General features: G+C 37.0%; 2 protein-coding genes and 2 long non-coding RNA genes across 5 annotated transcripts; 2 read left to right on the top strand and 2 right to left on the bottom strand.

Annotated features, from left to right (window-relative positions):
- The first annotated feature begins 1461 nt into the window (after positions 1-1461).
- LOC144475892 (uncharacterized) lies at positions 1462-8334 on the top strand. The gene is made up of 4 exons (XM_078192291.1): positions 1462-1668; positions 5227-5482; positions 5841-6232; positions 7029-8334. The coding sequence occupies exons 2-4, from the start codon at positions 5238-5240 to the stop codon at positions 7580-7582; spliced, it is 1191 nt and encodes a 396-aa protein (XP_078048417.1). The 5' UTR covers positions 1462-1668; positions 5227-5237; the 3' UTR covers positions 7583-8334.
- On the top strand, positions 1675-2648 carry LOC144475891 (uncharacterized). The gene is made up of 2 exons (XR_013494937.1): positions 1675-2076; positions 2289-2648. It is a non-coding gene; the product is annotated as an uncharacterized LOC144475891 (long non-coding RNA).
- Positions 2570-12487, bottom strand: Pvf1 (PDGF- and VEGF-related factor 1). 2 transcript variants are annotated; one of them, XM_078192292.1, is made up of 7 exons: positions 12207-12487; positions 11910-12097; positions 8372-8486; positions 4832-5046; positions 4629-4739; positions 3614-3798; positions 2570-2956 (listed from the first exon to the last, which is right to left on the bottom strand). In XM_078192292.1, coding segments are annotated over exons 1-7 (975 nt in total). In that variant the 5' UTR covers positions 12208-12487; the 3' UTR covers positions 2570-2796. The 2 variants fall into 2 exon arrangements, with proteins under 2 accessions (XP_078048418.1, XP_078048419.1); XM_078192293.1 differs by having other exon boundaries at positions 12345-12487.
- Positions 12488-15241: 2754 nt separating this feature from the next.
- On the bottom strand, positions 15242-16546 carry LOC144475970 (uncharacterized). Its single transcript, XR_013494944.1, has 2 exons — positions 16265-16546; positions 15242-15512 (listed from the first exon to the last, which is right to left on the bottom strand). It is a non-coding gene; the product is annotated as an uncharacterized LOC144475970 (long non-coding RNA).
- Between the last annotated feature and the right edge of the window lie 5252 nt (positions 16547-21798).

Raw genomic sequence — 21798 nt, 5'->3', positions numbered from 1 at the left:
TACCTGTCATTCACCACTGTTTTTCATTAATAACTCGTTAACAAAGCCACGGATTGCATTTTAGCATAGGAAAAGATTACTTGAAATGGCCTCAGGAACCCCTCATTCCCCGGAGTATGTATAATTTTGATACATAGGATTTGGTATATAGGACGTATTAAAATTATTGTAATTCTACCCTGTAGGGGATCCTGAGGTCATTTAGAATAACTTTTTCCGTAGCGAAAAATAGTAGACAATGAGACGTGAATGAGACGAAATGATAAACAAGGAGTGAATTTTCTGAATTTATTATTAATTAGAAAAATCTCACCACTTAATCTATCACTGATAATTCCGAGTTGTGAAGAAATCTCATGGGGCATTCTCTTTCTGCACTGCCACGGTGAGGCGTAGTATTTCGACTGCGTTGCACTTCTGAATATTCGCACTGCATGAACCCTCAAAAAATTCGAATGCTCTTTTAAGACGTTTCGTAGCTGCGTGTACAAAATCAATTGTTAATTTCCACGCGTGATGATTATCTGCAGAACTGATTATCGGAAGAAATTTTGGCCGTTCTATAATAGATAAAAAATCCATAATTACATCCAGCTAATGGCTGCGAATTTTTCAAATAACTTTTTAACCGTGTTTGTAGAATTTTTCTTTTTTTTTGAGAAATTTTAGTGTTTTACGAAACTATCATTAGACGTTTGAGATTTTAATTAAGTGTTATTTTTTCATAAATTAATAAATGCGTCCAATATGAATTCAATGTACAGAAATGAGATAAATATTTTTTCTCAAAAGATATTGTTATATTTTTGTTATATCTCGCCCGCTTTCCTTTTTTCAGGATAAAAGCCGATTTTAATTACACAAATAGATCAATAGATTAAAAAAAATCGATTTATGGTTTCATTGGATTTATATATTTAAATATCCGAACGACATAGTCACGTATTATATATAAATTAAATAAAAAAACTAAGAAAACTTGAAAATTTCCAAATTTTAGTTATTCAAATGTACATAAAATTAAAAATTGATTTTTGATCAAGTCAACGAATAACCACATAATTATTTAATAACAGTATATTAAATAAAAAATGTAGCTTAGAAGCCCGCTTTTGCATTACTTAGGATCCGTACGCATCCTAAATCTATGGCTATCTCCAACAAGTAGCAAAAATCGCTTGAACGCTTTCGTCTGAGGCATCAATAGTTTTCGTAGGCAACAATGTACGTTTAAAAATTGGCAACACTGTAAATTAGCTATCACAGTTCGCTATTGTACTAAAGCATTTTCTACAAAGTCGGTAAGTCAGATTCTAAGACAAAAAACGCATTGCATTGTCTGTATGGGCCTTATATCTGGGGATGTGTGAATCATTCAGATTGCGACACCTAGCGATTATATAAGAAATTGTAGTGTTCTGATCACTGATCGTCAGATGGCAGTGAAACCGTGTCATTTTCTAGCGGACATTGTTCGGTCGTTGGTAAAGTTTTTTGCGCAACAAAACTAATACAGAGATATGTTCTTATAGAAGCGGTTTAAAAAATGTAAACCAAAAAGAAATCGTTCAATGTTAAATCTCGCGTGATGTCTCTTACCATGACCTTTGAAATTCGGAGTAGCAAATCAGTTGTCTTCTATATGCGACTTCAACAACAGTGGAATAGGTAAGTTTCTTTTTTCTTGTAAAATATTCTTTGCTATCTTATTTCAATATTTAAAACTGTACGGTTCTGTGATTGTTTTCCACTGAATTTAAAATACCATATTGGTCTGTAAGGGCTGCTAATTTGAAGCTATAATTTCTAAATTTATTTTCTTGGTGCGTCATTCTTTTCGAATTCTAATTTAGTTAGTTGTTCGTTAGTTCTTCTGCCACATAGCGCTGCATTCGAGTATTCAAAATTAAGTAACTTGTTTGAATGGATATTTACGTTGCTTGAATTTTATTTCAATACTAATTTCATGAAGGAATAATTTTCGAGTAAAGATGGATCATGGTACAGTAGAAAAATTGCAGAAACGCAATAAAACTACGAAAGAATCGTCAATGGAAGATATTGCAACTACTATTAGTAAGCAATTATTGTTTATGACAGAATTAAAGCAGTTTGCAGATATATATTTAAGTATTATGTATTAATTTGCAATATGTGATAAGAAGTCCTTTTTTCTTGACTGAATTTCTACTAATTTACGTTAAAAAATTAAATCAAGATTATGTACTATACTTTTTTAGGTTAGTAAGCCAATCCAAATTATCATTTTTACATAGAAATATTTTTAGGTGATATAGCAGAAACGTTAGATTCCATAAATAATACTTACAGGAATCTGTTACAAGTCAACAGAGCCGTAGTTTTATATTGTTTGAATGTTGAAAGACGTACCAAGAAATTGAATATGGAAGACGTAATGACTAATTCTTCAAGCAGACATGATTCAAGTGTGCAGTCTACTTTGGAATCACAATAATTTATGTTGTAATAAGTCTATGTTCTAGGAGGGAAGGAATTATCTCAATAATTAACTCAGGTATTGGTCTTATAATAATCGATGGAAACAATGTATTTTAAATAGTTGTATTTCTTTATACCATAGAAAAAGTCTTTTAATATGTAAAAATATAATGACTCATATTCTGCAATATTGAATTAATACTTTCTCACGAATACTATAATTACATATTTAGTATTGTAATAAAATGGCACGGTCGTGGAAGGTTGAGCTGTAAACGTGTTTCTTTAATAAGCTCTTGCGAGTCTTACGATGTAGTGTACAACTTCTGAATTCTTTTAGTATTCCGGGTCATCTTTGGGTTTTCTTCTAGGATCCGCAGCATCTAATGGCACTATAACTGGTGGTTCTGTATCTGGTTTTTGTGTCCTGGTAAATCTGTAATCTGTTCCCTTTATCGGTTGAAACCATGTTCTGGATAATGGCAGTTGCTTACACCTGAAATGTATTTTTTAGTCTCAAAAATGCACACCAACTCGTGTCTTAAATATTAAATAAAAAATATGGAATGCACAACATGCTTCTCAAAGCATTAGATACTTATAGTTAAAAAAGTTCATGCTTCAATCATTCTCAATTCAATGTAGTAACGCAACAAAAAAATTTAGCAGTAGTGCATTCCTGCCAATAGAATGGTTATTATAAATTAAGTCTTTACAATTATTAACACACTGAGTGCTGTGTGTTAATCTTCGAGTCTTTCTGAATTAACACAGTACTCGGAACAAGCATTTTTCTATTAAAAATTTGTGATTGAATTTAACAACTTGGTATTACTGCTATCGAGAATATACCATGTATTTTATTTTTCCTGTTATAATTAATTTTGTACAACATATGTTAGGTAGAATAAGCGTTAGTATGATCTTTGTAACATGAATGGAATATTATGTGACTTCGTGCAACACTCAGCGTGTTAATGACAATAAATAGTTAATTTCGCAAATGAAACGAAGAAAATAACAGACGTTCAGAGTAAAGAATTAAAGATATGATGTGGTGCAGTGCGTGCAGCTTACAAGATGTGCGAGAGAGTGCAGTACAAGACAGTTGCCCAATTCCCTTAGTTGTCACTCCTATGTTTTCAGCTCACACCTGCACGAGTTCTGATCAAAGTAGAGCCCTGTAGAACATTCTTCTTCGTCCCTGCAGAGACAGATACAGCGATCTGGATCCCAAACTTTGATATCTCTATTTCGTAGACATTTCTCCTCCTCATCGACGTTGTTGCACTTGCATCCGCATTCTGACTTCACATACGATTGGTTTTCCTTGCAATGCTAAGAACGTGGAAACATTCAACATAATTTCTAATTCGTCTCAGTATAGATCATCATCTATGCTAAACGCGGATTAAGGGAACTTTCATGGAACATTGGAATTTCTTAACATGTATTATATGTAGCATGCTTCTTATTGTGTTCTTTCTTGATTTAACACGTTGACGCCGGCTTGACCCACCTGTGGGTCACACGTGTCAGACTAGACGGCGTACATTTGCTTATTTTGTTTGCATTTTACTAAATAGAAAAACACAGAAATTCAATATTATAAACTTAATACAATTATTTAATTTTTGTAAATTTCGGGAGCCGACACAGAGAAAATCGTGAATATCGACACCGGCGTCAACGTGTTAATTCAACTTACTTTAATATGTTTGTAATTTATGTTTCCGATTCTCATCGCGAATATTCGTAGAACAGACTACTACAGACTTGTACTAAGAATCTCCTTTCCCTTTCAATTTGTTTTCCGTTCTTATGAATAATATTCTGCATCATTTACTGAAAATAAGTATTGTTGTGCGAATATTTTCGAGATATCATACACGTGGGAAGAATCTCGTTTACGATCCAATTTGTCATTTCAGACCGGAAATAATATTGGAAAAAATTTTCAGGTCTGATCTTATAAAGAAATTTTGCATGCAGCAAGTATTAAAATAGTATTAACAGTGTAGTAATAGAAACAGAACATCTATAAGAGAGCACGGAATTTTTGAAACCATTAGAACGCGACGACAGCGTGTCAAGCGCGAAAGCACTCGCGAGCCGACTTGCACCGGTTTAAGAAGGAAGATGCCAATTATCGGCTGTCCTCAAATTACCTCCTCCTTGATTGTACAGTCGCACTTGCATTTCGTGTGCTCTTCCAACGGCACGATGCGATTCTCCTTGTAGGTCATCCGATTCTTGTTACCAATGGAGACGACCGTCACCTTAAAACAGTCATACCAACAATTCACAACACTCAATGCCGTACTTTCAATTTGTTGTAATAAATATCAGCAATCATTTTCCATATATTCACCTCGTAATTTCGAAGTTCCGTCGCAACCGGTTGACATGATAGCAACGCATGACTACAGCATCCCCCACACCTCTTAATTCTCGTACAAGAGGGAAAATAGAGGACGGACCTCTCCTGGTTATCTGTCAGGGAAACTGGTTGCAACTCGGGCATGCACTTGGCCGGTGTTGCTTGTATTGCGTTCGAACGTTCCTCACCATCGAAGCCTATTCTACCTGAAAGCGAATCGTTTTGTACCGAAAGAATGTAATTAGACGATTTCTCCTCTGTCCAGATTTCTCCTCTGCCTAGATTCCCCCTCGCATCCCTTTTTTATCAGTGAAGTAATTTTCGTAGTTTCGTGGGCAGATGTGGCCTTATTGGTTTCTGTCGTAAAGGCAGCGTTGCTCTTTTAGGCGAATCGAAGATGGATGAGTGCAGACAAGCGATCTCTTTCGCGAATTGCTACTTTTCGCTAGCTGATGGCCTCGTTTCCGGTTTAGAGAATCATCTATCCGAGAACGTGGTTTTGGATTGGTTCGGCAGGACGGTAAGTGGTAAGGAGAACGTTGCCGCATTCATGCTGGCACGCAACGAGGTGAACAGTAGACATGTCTTTAAGAATATAGTGCCCAAATCTGACATTGGGTACACAAGAAAATCGGCGAAACGGTGAGGGAATTTTGATTCAATTTTGGGTGACCAGATCAGACAGTTGGAAATCAGTATGTGACGATCTTAAAATGATGCAATGTATGCACATGAACCTTTTGTGGGACATTGCAAGTACTATATGCTACTGAAGAAACGATTAGCGGAGATCCTGTTTGATCATAGTCGTCCGCATTGTCACTTTGGTCAACAGCAGAATTATGCGTGCCTAACAACTAGTAGGGCTTACATTCCTTCGGTTCATATTCTTTCCAATAAAACAGATTGCGAAAATAAGAACATAGTGACAACTTACAGAACGTCTGGTCACCCTTATTTAGAAATCCCAGGAGAATCCTAATCCTGATTTTAAATGCAGGAGAAAGAGTTTAGATGGCAGTATCGTGAGAGGTGAAACATCCTCGGAAGCAGACATGCCCGTGTCCACCAACTCTACCGTAGATTATAATCAGAACGAGATTGATCCGAAGGAAATCGCCGTGGCGAATAAGGAGTGTGATACGTCTTACGATTTCAACGAGGGTGATCTCAGCAATCTTTTCAAGCTGGAGATATCGTCGACCAACATACAAGACATCGAGCAGAGCATTAATAGGATAAAATTGGAAGAGGAAATGCCAGCAGCCGTCAAACCTATCAAGAGACAGCGTAATCAAGAAGATGAGTCCGTTATCGTCAAGAATGACATGAAATACATCGAGGCTGATGGTTACGTCGACTTTTCAAGGAAAATTTGGAGACGCGGCAAAGGTTGAACGAATTTGTTGATTTTCCCTTTAGGTTGATGATAAAGTAGCAACAACATATGGGTATTGCTAGACTGCGGATATTTGTATATGAAATTTTCAAGAATCTAGTGTTATAACAGAAATTTATTAACTCGAATATCGTTTCAATGATCAAAGAAATTTTTCTTTGCGAAACTCGTTCTTGATTGCATGGTGATCACCAGTCTAATAACTACCTAAGAGAAAACATTTCTTGACTTTGCAGAAGCTCGCATTAATTCAATCAATCAGGTAAAGCTTGCTAACTAATGTGTCTGAAAAGGATTCTATTGGGTAAGCTCATGATACACTCGTGTATATATTCCTCCATTTGCATTCACTGATTCAGGAACTGTGGTTTGAAAGAAGGAGTTGGCTGGAGTACACTTGTGAGCATAGTAACCGTCCATCCCGCTCCAATTACTTCCGATTCGTAGCACATTGATTATAAAAGTGGACAGCTATTATGATTACAATGCCTTTACTCACCTCTCCGTCTTTTTGAATTGGAATTGATTGAATGATTCATTTAGAATTCTGGAGTTGATTTTTTCTAATCGTTTAACCGTAGAAAGACAAACGGGAGTTCTCATTTCTCATAGAATATTTCTCTATGGCGAGGAACTATTTTTGACTAATAATTAGTAAACACTCTTCTTCAAAAATGCTGTTCCAAATCCTTGGTCTTTCTAAGGTTAAATCTCTAAAATATTACATAGTAGTAAGAACGAAAGTTATATAATTTACGGTCGATTCTTAATAGCAACATTTTCTTCAAGATGATTGGGACCCTAATTTCTGGGGCACGTCAACTGTACAAAAATGGAGACGACATTGCAAGCTGCAGATCGCATACTTCACGTTGACAGAACACTCGCATTCAGTTGTAGAACAACCGTGCAAACATCCTGCGACGTGTTCCAGTCAACCGAAAGCCAAATTGCTCAGTCTAGAAGAGATCAATGAAGTCAGTGACAGATTGGTACCAAATAAAAACGATTTCAATGGCTTCTTGAAGGTATTCGACTTCGTCAAGGACCGCAAAGGTTTTCTGGCGAACCTGGAGACGGAGATGCTGACTAAAGATTCTTTGACCCCGTCCATCGTACCTCAGTATGTGGAGAACAAGCTCGTGTTCAACAAGCGTAACGACAAGGTCAACGAGAATGATCAGAACGAGAGAAAATTCGTTTCCAATTATCAGGTTTATCTGATTATATACGAAAGCACTAGTCGAAGTAGATCGGACCATTTCCAAAAGTTCAAAAATAAGAAAGTAACGGAAATGGAAATTCCAGAAACGGAGGACCAACCTAATCAAAAGACAGATTAACATTCGTCTCTCGTTTACTCGCACAGGAAATACGCTTCCTGAGATATTTTCGCGCAATGTCAAGGCCATATTATTTTTGAAAATCGTACCTCTGCAGAAAGATCAGTTTTTCGCCGCGCGCACGCGTTCTGTTACAGATTTTGCAATCCAACTTCTACGTTTGTATTCTTTTGCGTTTTAGTTTCACGGTCATATGTGTTGGATGATCTCATGTTCTGATAGCCGAGCAGTGTTTGATCAATGTAATCGCTAGCCGCTGTACCGATTAATATTTACCGCGTCTGTTCATTTATTTACCGCTGTTTGTTCGTTAAACAACGAAGAACCGATGCCGACTGGTTCAGCATCGTCTACCGAAAGTCGTATTACGCGAGCGGTATTATTCGTAATTAAATTTAATAAAAGTATTTTTCTTATATCAGGACAACGTGTCTTATTTTAGTTAGACAAGGGGTCTTTATGCAAAATAAGATATGACAATATCTCCACCTGCTTTTAAGGTTTAAACAGTTACGATTCGACTTATTAACACTTTACCGATTTGTAGCCTATTAATCGATTATCATAGTAATCAATAATTTAATATCAATTATTAAGATAAACATGTTAGCTTGTACTGTCGTAAGCTTCAGTGTTACTATATACTTTTCTAAATATTACATATAGAAACGAAAATTTAACATTGAGATAACTTTTTTACGACTGGTCAGTAAAGTATTAATACATGTACAATTATTCTCCCTACACTGTATTTGTTAATGAAGACGCTCAGTGTCAACGAAATCTTACCTACGATACCGACTAAACCCACCGCGGCGTGGTGAATGGGTGCACCTTCGACGTGTTTCATGAATTCGTCCATCGAATCCATGTCGTTGATCTTCTGCATTAGCTCCAGATATTCCTGAAAAATACCAACAATGAATCGCCTGGGAGAAACAATTGCTGGTAGGTTTGATAACGCGGTGCCTCGGTCGCTTAATAATCTAATCGGAAACGGTACGCCGATAACGAACGGGTTCGAATCGTCGATAATATCGATAATAAAGACAGTAAGAGAAAAATTCGCGGTCGATTGTCTGACAAGAAACAAAGAATGCAGTCGTTGGGACCGTGTGACTTCAGTGTTGCAACATTTATTATGCGATCTTCGAACGCAGAAACATTTTTTCCTGAGAAGAACGTGTTAATCAGCCGATTTGAAGCCTGTTTTGCTTAAGAATTCCGCAAATTTTGCATGCAGATCACTAATTATTTGAACACAGAATACGTTTACAACGTTAAATAAATGTTAGCACTTTTAACTATCTAGAAAACTTGCAAATCTAAATGAACCTGAAATTGCAAAAGATTCAGCATCGTCTACCAGATAACAAATCGCGGTACATTCACCACGAAAGCAGTGAGGAAAACAGGATCGACCGGTGATAATGCGAACATTTTCGAGCGTTGAGCAACTTCCAGGGTATTCCCGGTATCATCGGGTTCGTGATTCATCGGCTGCGATTTCTGATAATCGACCGAACCGTGGATTATCTGAATGATCGGCAGGTCAATCATCCGGGAAACCATAAAAAAACCGTTCGCTTTCGTTTCGGCTATATTTGGACCGCCATTAAACGCATCCTTATGCAGCAATCGCATCGTTATCTTCTCGGCAGCGTGCATAGTCTACCTACAGCTTTTTTTCGGGCCTGACACCCTTCGCCTGGAACAGGTTTCGAGTCGGTGGACGTGTACAAGAGAGCGATCGGACGCCAAACCGAGTTTCTAAGAACCAGCACTCCGACGATAATGTTTCTTATGAATCATTCGATCGAATTTTTTCTTCTTGGAATGTCCAGAGATCGGATTCTGGATTTTCTATAGCCTCTCCCATTTATGAGAATTATTTTGTTAGGAAGATGATGATTTCTTAGCTGTTTTCTTGGGAGCGTCTTGCAGGATTACGTGTACAGATGTTTGCCGCATACATAAATATCGCAATCATCGCGAATATGCTGTCGAGAGACATTGCACTTTCGAAGAACCGTAGCCTGTCGATTTTCCCACTTCGTTGGGCTAGGACGTCACGAAGCGTTCGCGGCGATTGGTTGTAATGCTAGGCGCCAATAGTTATTGGAATAACGTCATGGCATTGGAGCACACGCTGCCGATCGACACGCGGTAATTGCATTACGATCGAACGAACGGAAACACTGCGAAACGACGCCGGCCTTGCCGGAAGAACGGGCTTCACCTTGCAACACCTGTGCCGCGTGTTTTCTTAATCGCAACCTCAATTTCTCGCTTTCGGATTAGTCAGCGGCACGCTATCCTAATTCGTTTATGTACTGACCTTTCCAGAGGGCTGCCGCGCGGGTTACTTATTAATAATTAAATTCATCCAATACTACCGGCAGTTGATTTAAAGTTTATGCATCAATTTAAAATATACAAATTTCTTCCTTCGCTGTTGCACCACAAATTCCACAGTCTACTGATCACAGAATGAGATTCTGTTTCTAATTTCTCGAATACAGAAAAATATCTAAATTTATCTATAATTCTCTTGCATTTTACAATTAATCGAAATGTCATTAGGAAATGTGTTCTATTGAAATATTGTAGTTAAATAATAATATATAATATAATAATAAGTTAAATAAGTTAAATAATTTGGTAAATTTGAATGTTTAGTCTGTCTGAAAATGGTAGCCATTTGTAACAGAGTAAATTAATCTCTCATTAACACCTCTACCTATAAAGTATTTTATAAACTGTTTACATTTGTGTAAGCATCTGCACTTTACAGCATTTACCAATGTATCCTAGATTACTGTGAGTTATTTAAATTACAATGCTTTTTGCGGTTTAAACCGTTTAGCACCTGCAGCGTCGTTGAACTAACCCGCACATTTTGCTCGATAATTTGCGCAACTGCAGTTACGGACACAAAAAATTACGCAAACAGAAGATATGTAAACTACGAGAACGCAAGAACCAGCTTTGATCATTGATCTGTGACCGGAAGAGGAGAGTCCTCTAGAAATCTGTGTTAGGCTGATCAGGGATTTTAGGGCTCGATCGACGACTTCCGTGATCCATGATTCACTCGGCAAAATGGTCAGGTGTAAATTTACGCGATCGCGATCGTAATTGACAAGGTATTCGTCAAGCGGCGTATAATCAATCACCAATACATCGTATCGCGGGCACCGTGACGAGCATTCGAAGCATGTCGTGCACCAGAGAGGTTTTACTTCGATCTCACACATCCTTGACATTAGTGTTGTCCGGCCTTCGACGTCATCCACGTCTTTGCGGGAAAACGAGCATGCTCCCGTTGACAAGGATGTCGTAATATCAATATCTACCGATGTGAACAGGAACTAGCTCCTCCTATGCTATCGCAATTTTTTACTCTACCAGACGACACCAGTACCAATCAGTATTACCGGATTATAGTACTTTACGAACTTTATCTTTTATACCTACGTTTCAATTCTTTCCTCGGTAAAAAAAAAACGCTATTAACAATTCCAACGAACATCTACACTTAATTTTCTCTAACTTTCATTGAAATCATTTCATTAGTCAAAAATCTTATGTTCGTTTATTTCGAGCGTATAATTTTATCGATCACCTTCTCTAAGCAAGCAATTTTTCTTTCACTGTCAAAGTACCAATCTTACAATAAAGAAACCTTTCCTCAACGTCGGAAATTGTCAAGAAAGAAACAACCCCTCACTTCCGGGACCAAGATTTTGAGACTCTACTGGTGCACAAATAGGAAATTACATTTTATCTCGTTCCAAATAGAGGAAACCTAATTTTTCTCTATGTAAGACACTCGAAAAAAAACGACTTCATCCTGTACCGAGCTGCGAATTACTATCAAAACATCCTGTCGTTGGAAACAACGACAGACTTCCGATGTGAAATAGTTCACGACCGGAAACACCGTCTCTGTCTCGTCGACAAACCAATTTTCCCGGACAGACTAGCCAAGATAAGGCAAACGTCTATTTTCTTTCGCCGCGAGTGACCATTCTAATTACTCACACGTTGTTTATGTTAATCATCTTGCGAGACGAACAACAACAAAAAAATGCGATAACCGCCGAGCGGACCGTTATCGCAGAAAATTTCTCGATGCATAATTTTTCACGTCAGAGAAGATTGGTTTCCGAGTTGGCACGCTCATTGTGTGCACGCTCTGTAGAATCGTTTCATGCCGGACAACATAATTGCGCTATTTATCGTACAGAAACGTGGGAGTGTTGCGAGAGACTCTGGCCTGAGAACGGGTTATCGAGTCGTACGCGACTAGAAATCGGTGGGTTACCTTTGCCGATAGATCCGAGTTCGGATTGTCGACGGACGGGCTACTCTTAGCGATCGTGATTCCAGTAATCCCTGCTACCAGTAATATCACCACTACGGTTACCAACGATGGCCAAATTCTGGACATTTTCGAGCAGCGATTACGCCGTCGTCGCCTTTGTTGTAGCTCCCGTTCCTCTTGACAAGGCACTAGAATATATTACTCGGTTTAAATGAAAACGGTTCACTGATTAAAGAGGAAACGATCGACGAAAAAGCGACGAGCACACAGGGGACACCACGGCGCGTGTTTCGGTACTTGTTTGAGAAATGGTTGCGTGCGTGATCGACGTCTTTCGCACGTGTTGTCTACGAGACACTGCGGGGGCCACGGTTCGCGATGCACCGTGCAACTTCCATGCGCTCTGTCGCACGCTGGTAACACGGGGACGCACACCTGAGCAAGTTCCGCTGCTCGCGCCGCGATCGACTGCCGAAGCGAATACGTCTCGCCGCGTATTTCTGGCCACACACACGTGCCACTCTCTCGCGTAGAGCTCACATACAAATCGCAATAGGTAGACGGCCAGCGCTAATCGCCTGTCGCCTGAAGACTGTCGACTATCTCCTGTCGTGTGCCGGCTCCAGCCTGTCGTACACTCTAATTTTTCTTGCCGTCGATTTCCTTTTGATGACGAAGCGCGCGTTATCGGACCGTAAGCTGCAAACTCTGCCTCGTTCGTTATTTACCTTGATTATAATTTTTCGAGCCATTCGCCTTAAGAATGCGTCGCGCGATTTATTTGCGACTTTTTGAAACGAAGATTACGTTGAAACTTAGTTTTACTATTCTAGACAAATTTGCGAATCAATAATTGTAAAAATGTTATAAAAAAACACAGTCAGGACCCTGCAGAAACATTTCTGGAATGTTAAACTACAAGATTCGGCAAGGAAGAAGATCGATTGTTTTCAACGTGGAGAATGTCTCGTTTAAGATTTCTTGAGATGCAAAGATGGTAGCAACCAATTTGAAACTATGTGTAGATATCTATTGTACTCTTATTGAGACATACGAATCTCTAAAACTCCCCCATATCTTATTTCATTACAACTTATTCGAGTGAACTTACACTTCATTGCAGTGAAGTCAGGTTTTAGCATTTTAGTCAATATCATTGAAAAATAACGCGAATTCTCAGTTAAGATAACTTTTCTCACCAAACCAGAGAAAATAGTTCCTCATGATTTTTTATAATATAATGAGAACAGATATAAACGACTTTTTGATTTTCAAAGTTTTGATTTGACCAGAATTGATAGAATTTAAGATTAAAAGTTTCTCTACAACAAGTTTTCCTTAAACATTATAACAGGTGTCAAATATTATTTAATGATTAATAATATCACAACATCAAATCATTACTCCGGTTATAAACCAAGACTGATAATAATAATCATTTATTATAATTATTTATTTTATAGAATCTCCTAGATTCTTTAAAAAAATTTTAAGTGCAGTATGATGCATTATTGTTGCATAAAATTAATTAAAATTTCGAGAAAAACATCAAGAAATAATTTAATCTAGCAAACAAATTAGTCAAGTGCCAAACATCGTGCGGACTTGATTTTGATGAGTTGATGCAAATCAATTGACACCTATCGCAATTCGTCGCGAGAGTTAGGATATGTATTTCCGTAAAATTGAATTGAAGTTATTACGAATTCGATTTTTCATTCTTCGTCCGGATGAGTTTTATTGTTATCAACGTTGATATTGACTCATGCAGTCCTGTTTACTCGGTTTACGATTTTCCCACTTATTCACCGGAAGTGTTGCTCTTGATGTTACATTAGAAAATGTTACGTATAGGGATGTGGTTTATTTACATTAATCATCAACAATAACACAGCCAACAATGATACAAATGTAAGCGAATTATAATAGATGATGATGGAATGCGCAAATGCTTTTTTCTAAATGATATTTTATCGATGATACTTGGAGGTTGCATTAATACTTTTTATCTTTGGGATGATTAATACATTTCGATTTATTGTATCTGCTTTACTGAAACGTGACGCTATGTTCAGATTAGGTTTTCGCTAAAAACACCTTATTTCAAGAAATGATTAAAAAAGGAAGATTTCTTCAATCTGTCTTCAATACCATCATTAATGTCTAGCTCCAACAAAATATTCAATTCTTTTAATCAGAACAATTTCACCACATGTTTCTATCATTTTCTGAAATGTAGCGTAGCTATGAAATTCTTTTAGTGACTTTACTGCTACTCGCTTTCCTAAATTTATTAATCAAGGACAGAATTCGAGGAAACCATTTACTTTCTCAGTTAATTATCTGATATGGAAATTTCTTTCGATCCGTAGAACATGGAACTATTACGTCACGGATTTAGAAGACGACTCAAGTAAGCAGAAGAATGTAGCGTTGTCGATACCGGTGAATTTTTTTTTACGCAATTTGTTCGAAAGGGCAAGCCAAATTTATGCGTCTGGAATGCTGATAGACGAGTCGGTCGCATGAAGAGAGGATTTTAACGATTACGGGGTCGAGCAGGGTGTGGGCGTATTAATTTACATGCGAGATTAAACTATTCTAGGATTGCTCTGTATAACGCAATGCCTCAAGGTAGCGGATTGTTAAAAAAATTCGGTGCGATGCTGTAAGCAGTTGGTACGCAGCATTTGTGTATTCAGGATATGAGCAGTGGACAACTTTATAAGGTTTATTCTTAATCGTGATTTAACCATGTTAGAGTTATGGAACAGTAGATATATCGAGATCTCTGTAACATATACCTGACGTTTCTTGCTGCAATTATAATTTTTACAGCGAGGAAAATGGCTTTCAAATCATTCAGATAATAGTTATATTATTTAATAGTAGGTTTAAGTAACGTAAAGTGAAAATCGGAGATCGAAGAATTAATGTTGTTCTAATTGACTTGATCATTAAGTTGATTGCCGAATACTCGTCCTAATCTCTACTAAATTGCTTGATTCTTATTGCTCTTGTTTTATTTTTAAGTTTATGAAGTGTTTTATGAATCATGGTAAAGCGAATGCTAGACATTTCAAACGTTATGGCGAACTTCTGTTGTGTAATTTTATTGCAGTCCTAGCCGCTGAATCAACATTGTATATAAATGTTACTGCTACATCGTTACTAAAATGCTGTTTAATGATTTTCTATTGATGGAATATATCTATATGTAAAAGAAAGCAAATCCTGGCAGAAGCCACGTTGTTTGTATCGCAACAATGATCGATCAATTGGGGATTTATTGGAATCTGGGAATCTATTATCCACACATCATACCATAAATATTGCAATTAACTGTATAATTCTTTATTAATTCTTACTCAGAGGTTACATAACGGATAAGAAACAAGATTTAACTCAATAAGCTGTAATTTATCTTGCACGTATGTATCTAATCATAGATGTTTACGATAGTAAAAAAAAATGAATCCGCAACATAATTGATCATCAGTAAGCCAGTTATCTATTGAATATATCGATGTGGAGTCCATTATAGTCAGAGGTAACGCGGTTGTCTTCTGCGTGAGTGTGCGTTGACTTCGTGTTCGAAGTTCACTGTAACAAAACCAAAAAATGAGTATTATAAAATTGAAAAGAAAACGATCGTAAATAAAAATGAGTAGCATAAATGATAAACAAAATTTAATGCTAAACATGTCTCAAGAAATGACCTACAATTCTTTTGACCTACTGACCTATATAAAAGGGATTGTTTCAATTTTGTCACGTAATAATAAAATAAACTAAAAGCAGCTCACTAAAAATCCCTGACGTTTTATTGTATCTACAGAACAGTGTGCAACTTTTTTTTAATTTGACTTAAAAAGAATTTCTTACGCAGTTAGGAAGACACAATAAAACGATGCAATTGATGCAAAAAAGACGATGTGATTTTTCAGGACCTACTTTCACTCTAATAAAGAACGCATGGACACTAAAAACTTAGCGTTATGTTAAGCACAACGTAATTCACTTGTAAACAAAGGTGCACAATTCTTGAATTTTGTGGGTTTGTAATTTATAACCACGTCAAATGACTTTGATCTAATTTTCAGCACTGAGATCTATACACGCATTTTTGTTCAATTTTCGTTATTGGCTTAAATAAAAGATCTATGTAATAGCAAAATTAAAAAAGGTATTTTAATTATTTTCTACTAAATTAATCCTTATATTATCTAAAAAAAATGTTAGGTCATTCAGCACAGCTTTAAAAAAGTTCTACCGTTTTCGATTATTCAATATTTCTAGACGATGATGTGAGTGGTGTTAATCAAAATTAATAAATTTGTAATTGAATATTTTACCGCATTGGTCACAATTTCTCTGCACCCCATGTTGCGAACCAGTCTATATCCTTGTGGACACCGTCTCCTGGATCTTCTTTCCGGAAACGTTAAGGGTGTGGATTGTCCGATAGCGACCAGAGCCATCATGAAAATCGCGAGTAGTATGAATCGCAGTGGTGACATTCTATCTTCTGGTCCTTGACTGCTCGTTAAGATTTTTTCGCGTGTCCACGGTGGTCTGGTTTACGACGTTTAAATAGAAATTGGCGACTGACACAGAGGCGAATGAAAACACCATGGATATACCCACGTTCACGTGCGATATCACTCCCCTCTTTTCGCTTATTCGAACTAATTTGTGGTTACTGATCATATCCTGGTCACGCACATTGCGGTTTCTATTCGGTAATTGCGTCAAATACTTTTCTGAGATACGATAAAGCCCGGAAACTTCAAATCTCGGTAGAAGTTTTTCGATGCAGTCATGGGAGATTACGTTTATATCAGGCTATGAGATTTTGGGTTTGTCTATCTGACTCTTCGTTGCGGTTTAAGTCCATGTGTTATTGATTATTCATACCAAGACAATATTTACGGAAGAGATAAGTGTTTCTTGCTGTTTTTCGAATTGCGAATTGCGGAAAGAATTAATTAATTAATTACTACTTTTAACCCCCACCTATACCTATCGCAAAGTACGAATTTCCAAATTTAATTCAAGCTCTTAAAAATTTGAAAATTTGCAAGACTATATTTTAACCCCTTGAACTATAATAACGAGTCAGACTCGTGATAAGAATTTCACACATGATTTACTAAATATGAATATGTATTACTAATTTATTTCAAATCGAATCCAAATTGAATTCTTTTGTCGTCAAAGTACAGAAACGAAAGTAAATGAAGACAATACAAGAAATAGGAATTGTCTAGTCCTATTAAAGAAAGTATTAAGAATGAATAAATGCTAATTGACAAAGCATGAAAGGAATCATAGAACAAGGGATTAAAATCGATTTAAAGTATTCCTTGAAAATTGAATGACTTTGTTCCGAGCTATTGATCGAGGTTTCTTGATTCTCTTTATGCAAATTCTTTTTACGTCGATGTATGTTTCTATAAAATATAATTTTCCAGTTTGAATTTAAGATTCAAATGTCACGGCATTACAAGCAAAATACAGTCAACTCTCTTATAAAACTGTTAATTCATTCCGTGTTGTACCGAAATCGTGTTAAAATAAATCTAGTAATATATATAAGAACAATATAAATAAAGGGATTTCGTTCCGTTTTAAAAAATTCATTAAAGAATTTTTAGTGATTTCATATAATAAAAATAGTCATTGAGCATTTTTCTAAGACTAAAAACTACGAATTTCATCATTGCTGTGGACCTGTTGTCCGATACTAGCGATAGTACGAAAATGAAACAAATCAAAAGTTCTTTTAATTAATAATTATATTAATACACATCTGAAGTACGTCTTTCGTGAACAAGCAACAGTCTATTGAATTGGTTTTAAGTAAGGACAAGCTTCGCATTACTATGTGAACGCTCTGTGTATGGCAACAAAACCGTGCTGCGAATTTTGGTACCAATATGAGCTGTACTAGAAAAAAATCGTATTATACAATACGTGTTGTAGGACTGTCACAATTTTTACACCGTATTTCTAGAATACCGTTTAATAGTAGGATTACCTTATTTAAAAATATATTTGAATCAAAGATTAACAAATATTCGGGATTAACAAATAATCTTACTGGAGTCTGAAATTGGTGCTGCCACCTGTGGATCCTCTACGAAGTTATTACAGATAGCGCTGTCATCTTAATCTGCGGCGAAATTTCTCCGTCGGTAAATTTGTCTAACAGTTTGAGTGTTTTGCCACTCTTTCGAATGGCGCTATAGGTAATTAAATAGTTAATTCATCAGTAAAAATTTTTGAAAACAAACAGTCCCAATGGAAACTGGTTCATCGCGATCTTAAAATAGAAATCAACTTTGTGAATTCCACAAAAGTACATTAAAATGATTGGCTTATGAAAATACATTCAATTCTCATATTGGTCTATCTATCATTACTCTTTATTGTCGTTTTATATTTATAATACAGTGGACTATGATAAACAGGAAATCCTGCGTTTTCATGTATTTCTTATAAACGATTCGATTGTTTTATAGCATAGATAACTTACGTACAGGCAATAAAGAAGTTTTCCTGCGTCGCGGATTTTATGCGATTAATTATTACGTGGAAAATATGTCTGCTATAAATATTTACACATTTTACTGTCTGCGTTAACGATTTATACTGTTTCCGATTAATACGCAGGAATAATTTGTATTGTTGTTGATTGAAATCTTCATTACCAACAACGGCTTCATGGACGCGAACGAATCCGCTGTCAGTATCTGCTGCAGATGCTTTTGATACAGACGATACGTTAGGAATACTTGAGTGAGAAGTGGAGTCCTGGTACAGAAAAATAATAAACGTAATTATAAAATATTCCTAGATTAAACAATTCTTTATATTCATCTTCTTTTTAAATTATTTGTGATAAAAGCTTATAGAACTCTTCCCTACCGAAATATTATATAATAAACAGCGGATCTTTATGCAAAATAAAATTTGTCTACCTCCACTGAAACGAGCCACAGTCGAATAAGATAGAATGTAATCGTTTTGTTAATAAATTTAGTAAGTAGGAAATAATAGGACAGTGTTTCTATATGTTTCAACTGTTGTCATTATCCCGTATCTCATCTGCTTATTTTTCGCATAAATACATAAAATCCACTGTTTACTAATCACTGTATCCTAGTATTTTGCACGAACTATGATTTTCCAGCATATGTCGCAAGTAACTGAAATTAAAGAAATATACCAATGACAATTGTAACAAGCTGAAACTATTATATGGATTTCTTAAACTTCTTTTTAATCTGCATGTTATTTCGAACTTTACTAATTCGTGTCTACCATGAACGTATAAAACTGGCGATCCGGTAGCTACTTACTCAGAAAATCGCTCTGCATCGGTTCCCGATCCGCACTCTATCCGGCGGGCAATTAATAGGTACGTTGATGAACGATCCCGTCTTAACCGTTGACGTCTCAAATTTCACGAAAGTCTTGTTCTGTCTCGTCGTCGAATTGTCAACAGCTTCTGTCGATGACAGAAACAGTAAGATTGCCACTGTCAACGTAACAACACACTGAAGTCCCATGTTGCAGCGAGATGATCGTCTTTAGATGATGATGAACACCTTTGTTCGCGACGAGCGTCGAGCCGATCCCGTCGTCGACGGCGATGCTTTCTGACGACTATATCCAGCGACGTTGTCGATCACACGAATTTCCCGACAGCTTCGGCGAAACGTGTTTTATCACCTTGGAGTTTTCACGAAACCCGTCGCATTCCAAGTTCCACTAGCAATCGAATCGGCACGTTGCATAGTTCGTCGGGAGCAGCGTGCTCGGGAACGAGAACCACGATCACGGTCGGCCTTGTCTCGCGGAAAGATTTTCTTATCACTCCGCTCGCGTATCGATGTTAGTAAAAACTGTTATCAGACGATACGGCGCCTTTTATCGGTTCGGAAGATTGGTATCGCGTCGAATCTTCGTCCGGGAACGGACTCTCTCCGTTTCCAGTGAACGATAACATACCTTCGCGAGCACGTTCATCGTCTTCACGAATCTCGACACGATTTCTTTTCGTAAAACCTCTTTATGATCGAAGCAGCATCAACATATTCACCAGACTCTCCTGCATATCCCAAGTCGGTCGGAACGATAGCCAGGTCTGCAGGCCGACAGTTTTCTTCGAAAAGGAGCCCCTATTATCGAGGTCTCAGGCTCTGGAGATTCGTCTTTTGCATTAAACGGGATTATTAATCCAGGTCCGACATTAGACTCCTCCGACTTCGCCGCGCTCTCGAAAGACCAACACGCCACCACTGTCACCCAAATTACTATCAGCGCAATCACTCTGCAACGGAGTGTCATGGTACTGATTTTCCGGATCCGATTTACACCGGATTTTCACGGTCCATACGGGATTCCCGCTGCGTTGTAGCTGTCGCGCGTCGCCGACGGATTTCTGTTGAATACTAAAAGGTCAAACGAGAGATTCGCGGTTTGTCGGTCTCATCGGTTCGCGATAACCTTCGTCGACGCTCGCCAGCGGATAATGGAGCTATTTTTATCGAGAGCTACATTTGCTGTTCCCTTTTGGTCTGTGAAGACCTTTGGGAATTGTTTAATATGGAAATATGTCAGCCATATATGAGTGACTCCAATCATTGACTAGTCTTCAAAAGTCTATTTTAATAACAATTTTTACGAATTGAATTTTACTGGAATGTTTCGAATGAAAGAGAATTGAAGTATGATCTATAATGATAAAATTCAACTTTCTAGTATTAATTTCACTGGTTTTACTAATTTTACTTCACTTCGTTAATTTTGCGAGAATTTTATTTTATTAATTGATTTTCGGTGATTAACGTGTTCAGTTAGGGAACTGTGAAATGGAATTAGTGCATTGTCTAAGTTAGAGTTGTTTTACAATAGACAGTTAGCGATCGGACTATACTTAACGCATTTATTTTGACCCAGTGAATTTAAATCGTCACCTAATTAGTTAATTTGCGGCAATTCAATTAAATAAATTGCTGTTATACCATTATCGACAGGAAGACTAATATTGTCCACGTGATGTATCTTCAAATGTACGTTTGGGAAAATTCATGGTTCAAACTAGCTTTTGTTGCAAATTAGTTTACTCCTCTCTATTAAATTAATTCAAAGGTTCTTCTCTGTTTCAAGACGGTTGAACCAGATTGGAGAAATAAGTTATAATCAATGTTCTGTAATCGGTGCGATAAATAACACGAGTTCTGCTGTTTTCTAAGTTTTCGCTTATTTAACCGTGTGGTTTGTTTTTCATAGGTAAAATTATTGCTCGCATTAGCCAGAAACGAAGCGATTCGTCAACATTGCGGTTGCGTTAATGTTTCCTTGAAGTATATCGATGATTCTGCGATCAACAAAGAAATCAGTTAATCTCGGTTTGTTATGTAATGTTCGTATCTTAGACGAAAACCTTTGAGAAAAACTGCGCATGTTCTTCGAACCAGAAGAAATTCTGCGTTTGTTCGTGGCGATAACCTCCGATGACGATAACAACAAGAATGTTGATATTCTGAATGACGCTCGACTCGTGCTGCTTTGTTCATGTGATGTGAACTAAACTATACACATAGTTAAAATGTCATTGGCAAGACTCTAGATAAAATCACGCGTCTCTAGATAGATTTCAACCAATTTCGAACACTTTACATTATGGGTATACTGTTTTATCAGAACATCAGTTTCTTAATCTATGTACATATGCTACATACGCTGTTTGTTCTATCGTGTACGTTTCCACGCATTCCCTTGTTTTACTCGATCGTGCTTCTTAGTCGAAGCTAGGGATTATTTTGGCAATTTTCAAACCATCGAAAGTTATCCACCTAAAATGTTTTAGAAATAAAAA

Source organism: Augochlora pura, chromosome 10 (genome assembly GCF_028453695.1).
Source record: "Augochlora pura isolate Apur16 chromosome 10, APUR_v2.2.1, whole genome shotgun sequence".
Taxonomy (NCBI): domain Eukaryota; kingdom Metazoa; phylum Arthropoda; class Insecta; order Hymenoptera; family Halictidae; genus Augochlora; species Augochlora pura.
This window is presented reverse-complemented; position numbering and strand designations above follow the sequence as displayed.

Bases quoted from the DNA above. Each gene is read 5' to 3' on its own strand.
- Pvf1 (XM_078192292.1), bottom strand. The intron at 8,487-11,909 runs GTAACCCACCGA...GGTATTTTTCAG, and splicing joins ACTCGGATCTATCGGCAAAG to GAATATCTGGAGCTAATGCA. The intron at 5,047-8,371 runs GTAAGATTTCGT...ATTCGCTTTCAG, and splicing joins GGGTTTAGTCGGTATCGTAG to GTAGAATAGGCTTCGATGGT.
- LOC144475892 (XM_078192291.1), top strand. From the start codon at position 5,238: ATGGATGAGTGCAGACAAGCGATCTCTTTCGCGAATTGCTACTTTTCG. The intron at 5,483-5,840 runs GTGAGGGAATTT...TTTTAAATGCAG, and splicing joins ACAAGAAAATCGGCGAAACG to GAGAAAGAGTTTAGATGGCA. The intron at 6,233-7,028 runs GTTGAACGAATT...ATTTTCTTCAAG, and splicing joins AATTTGGAGACGCGGCAAAG to ATGATTGGGACCCTAATTTC.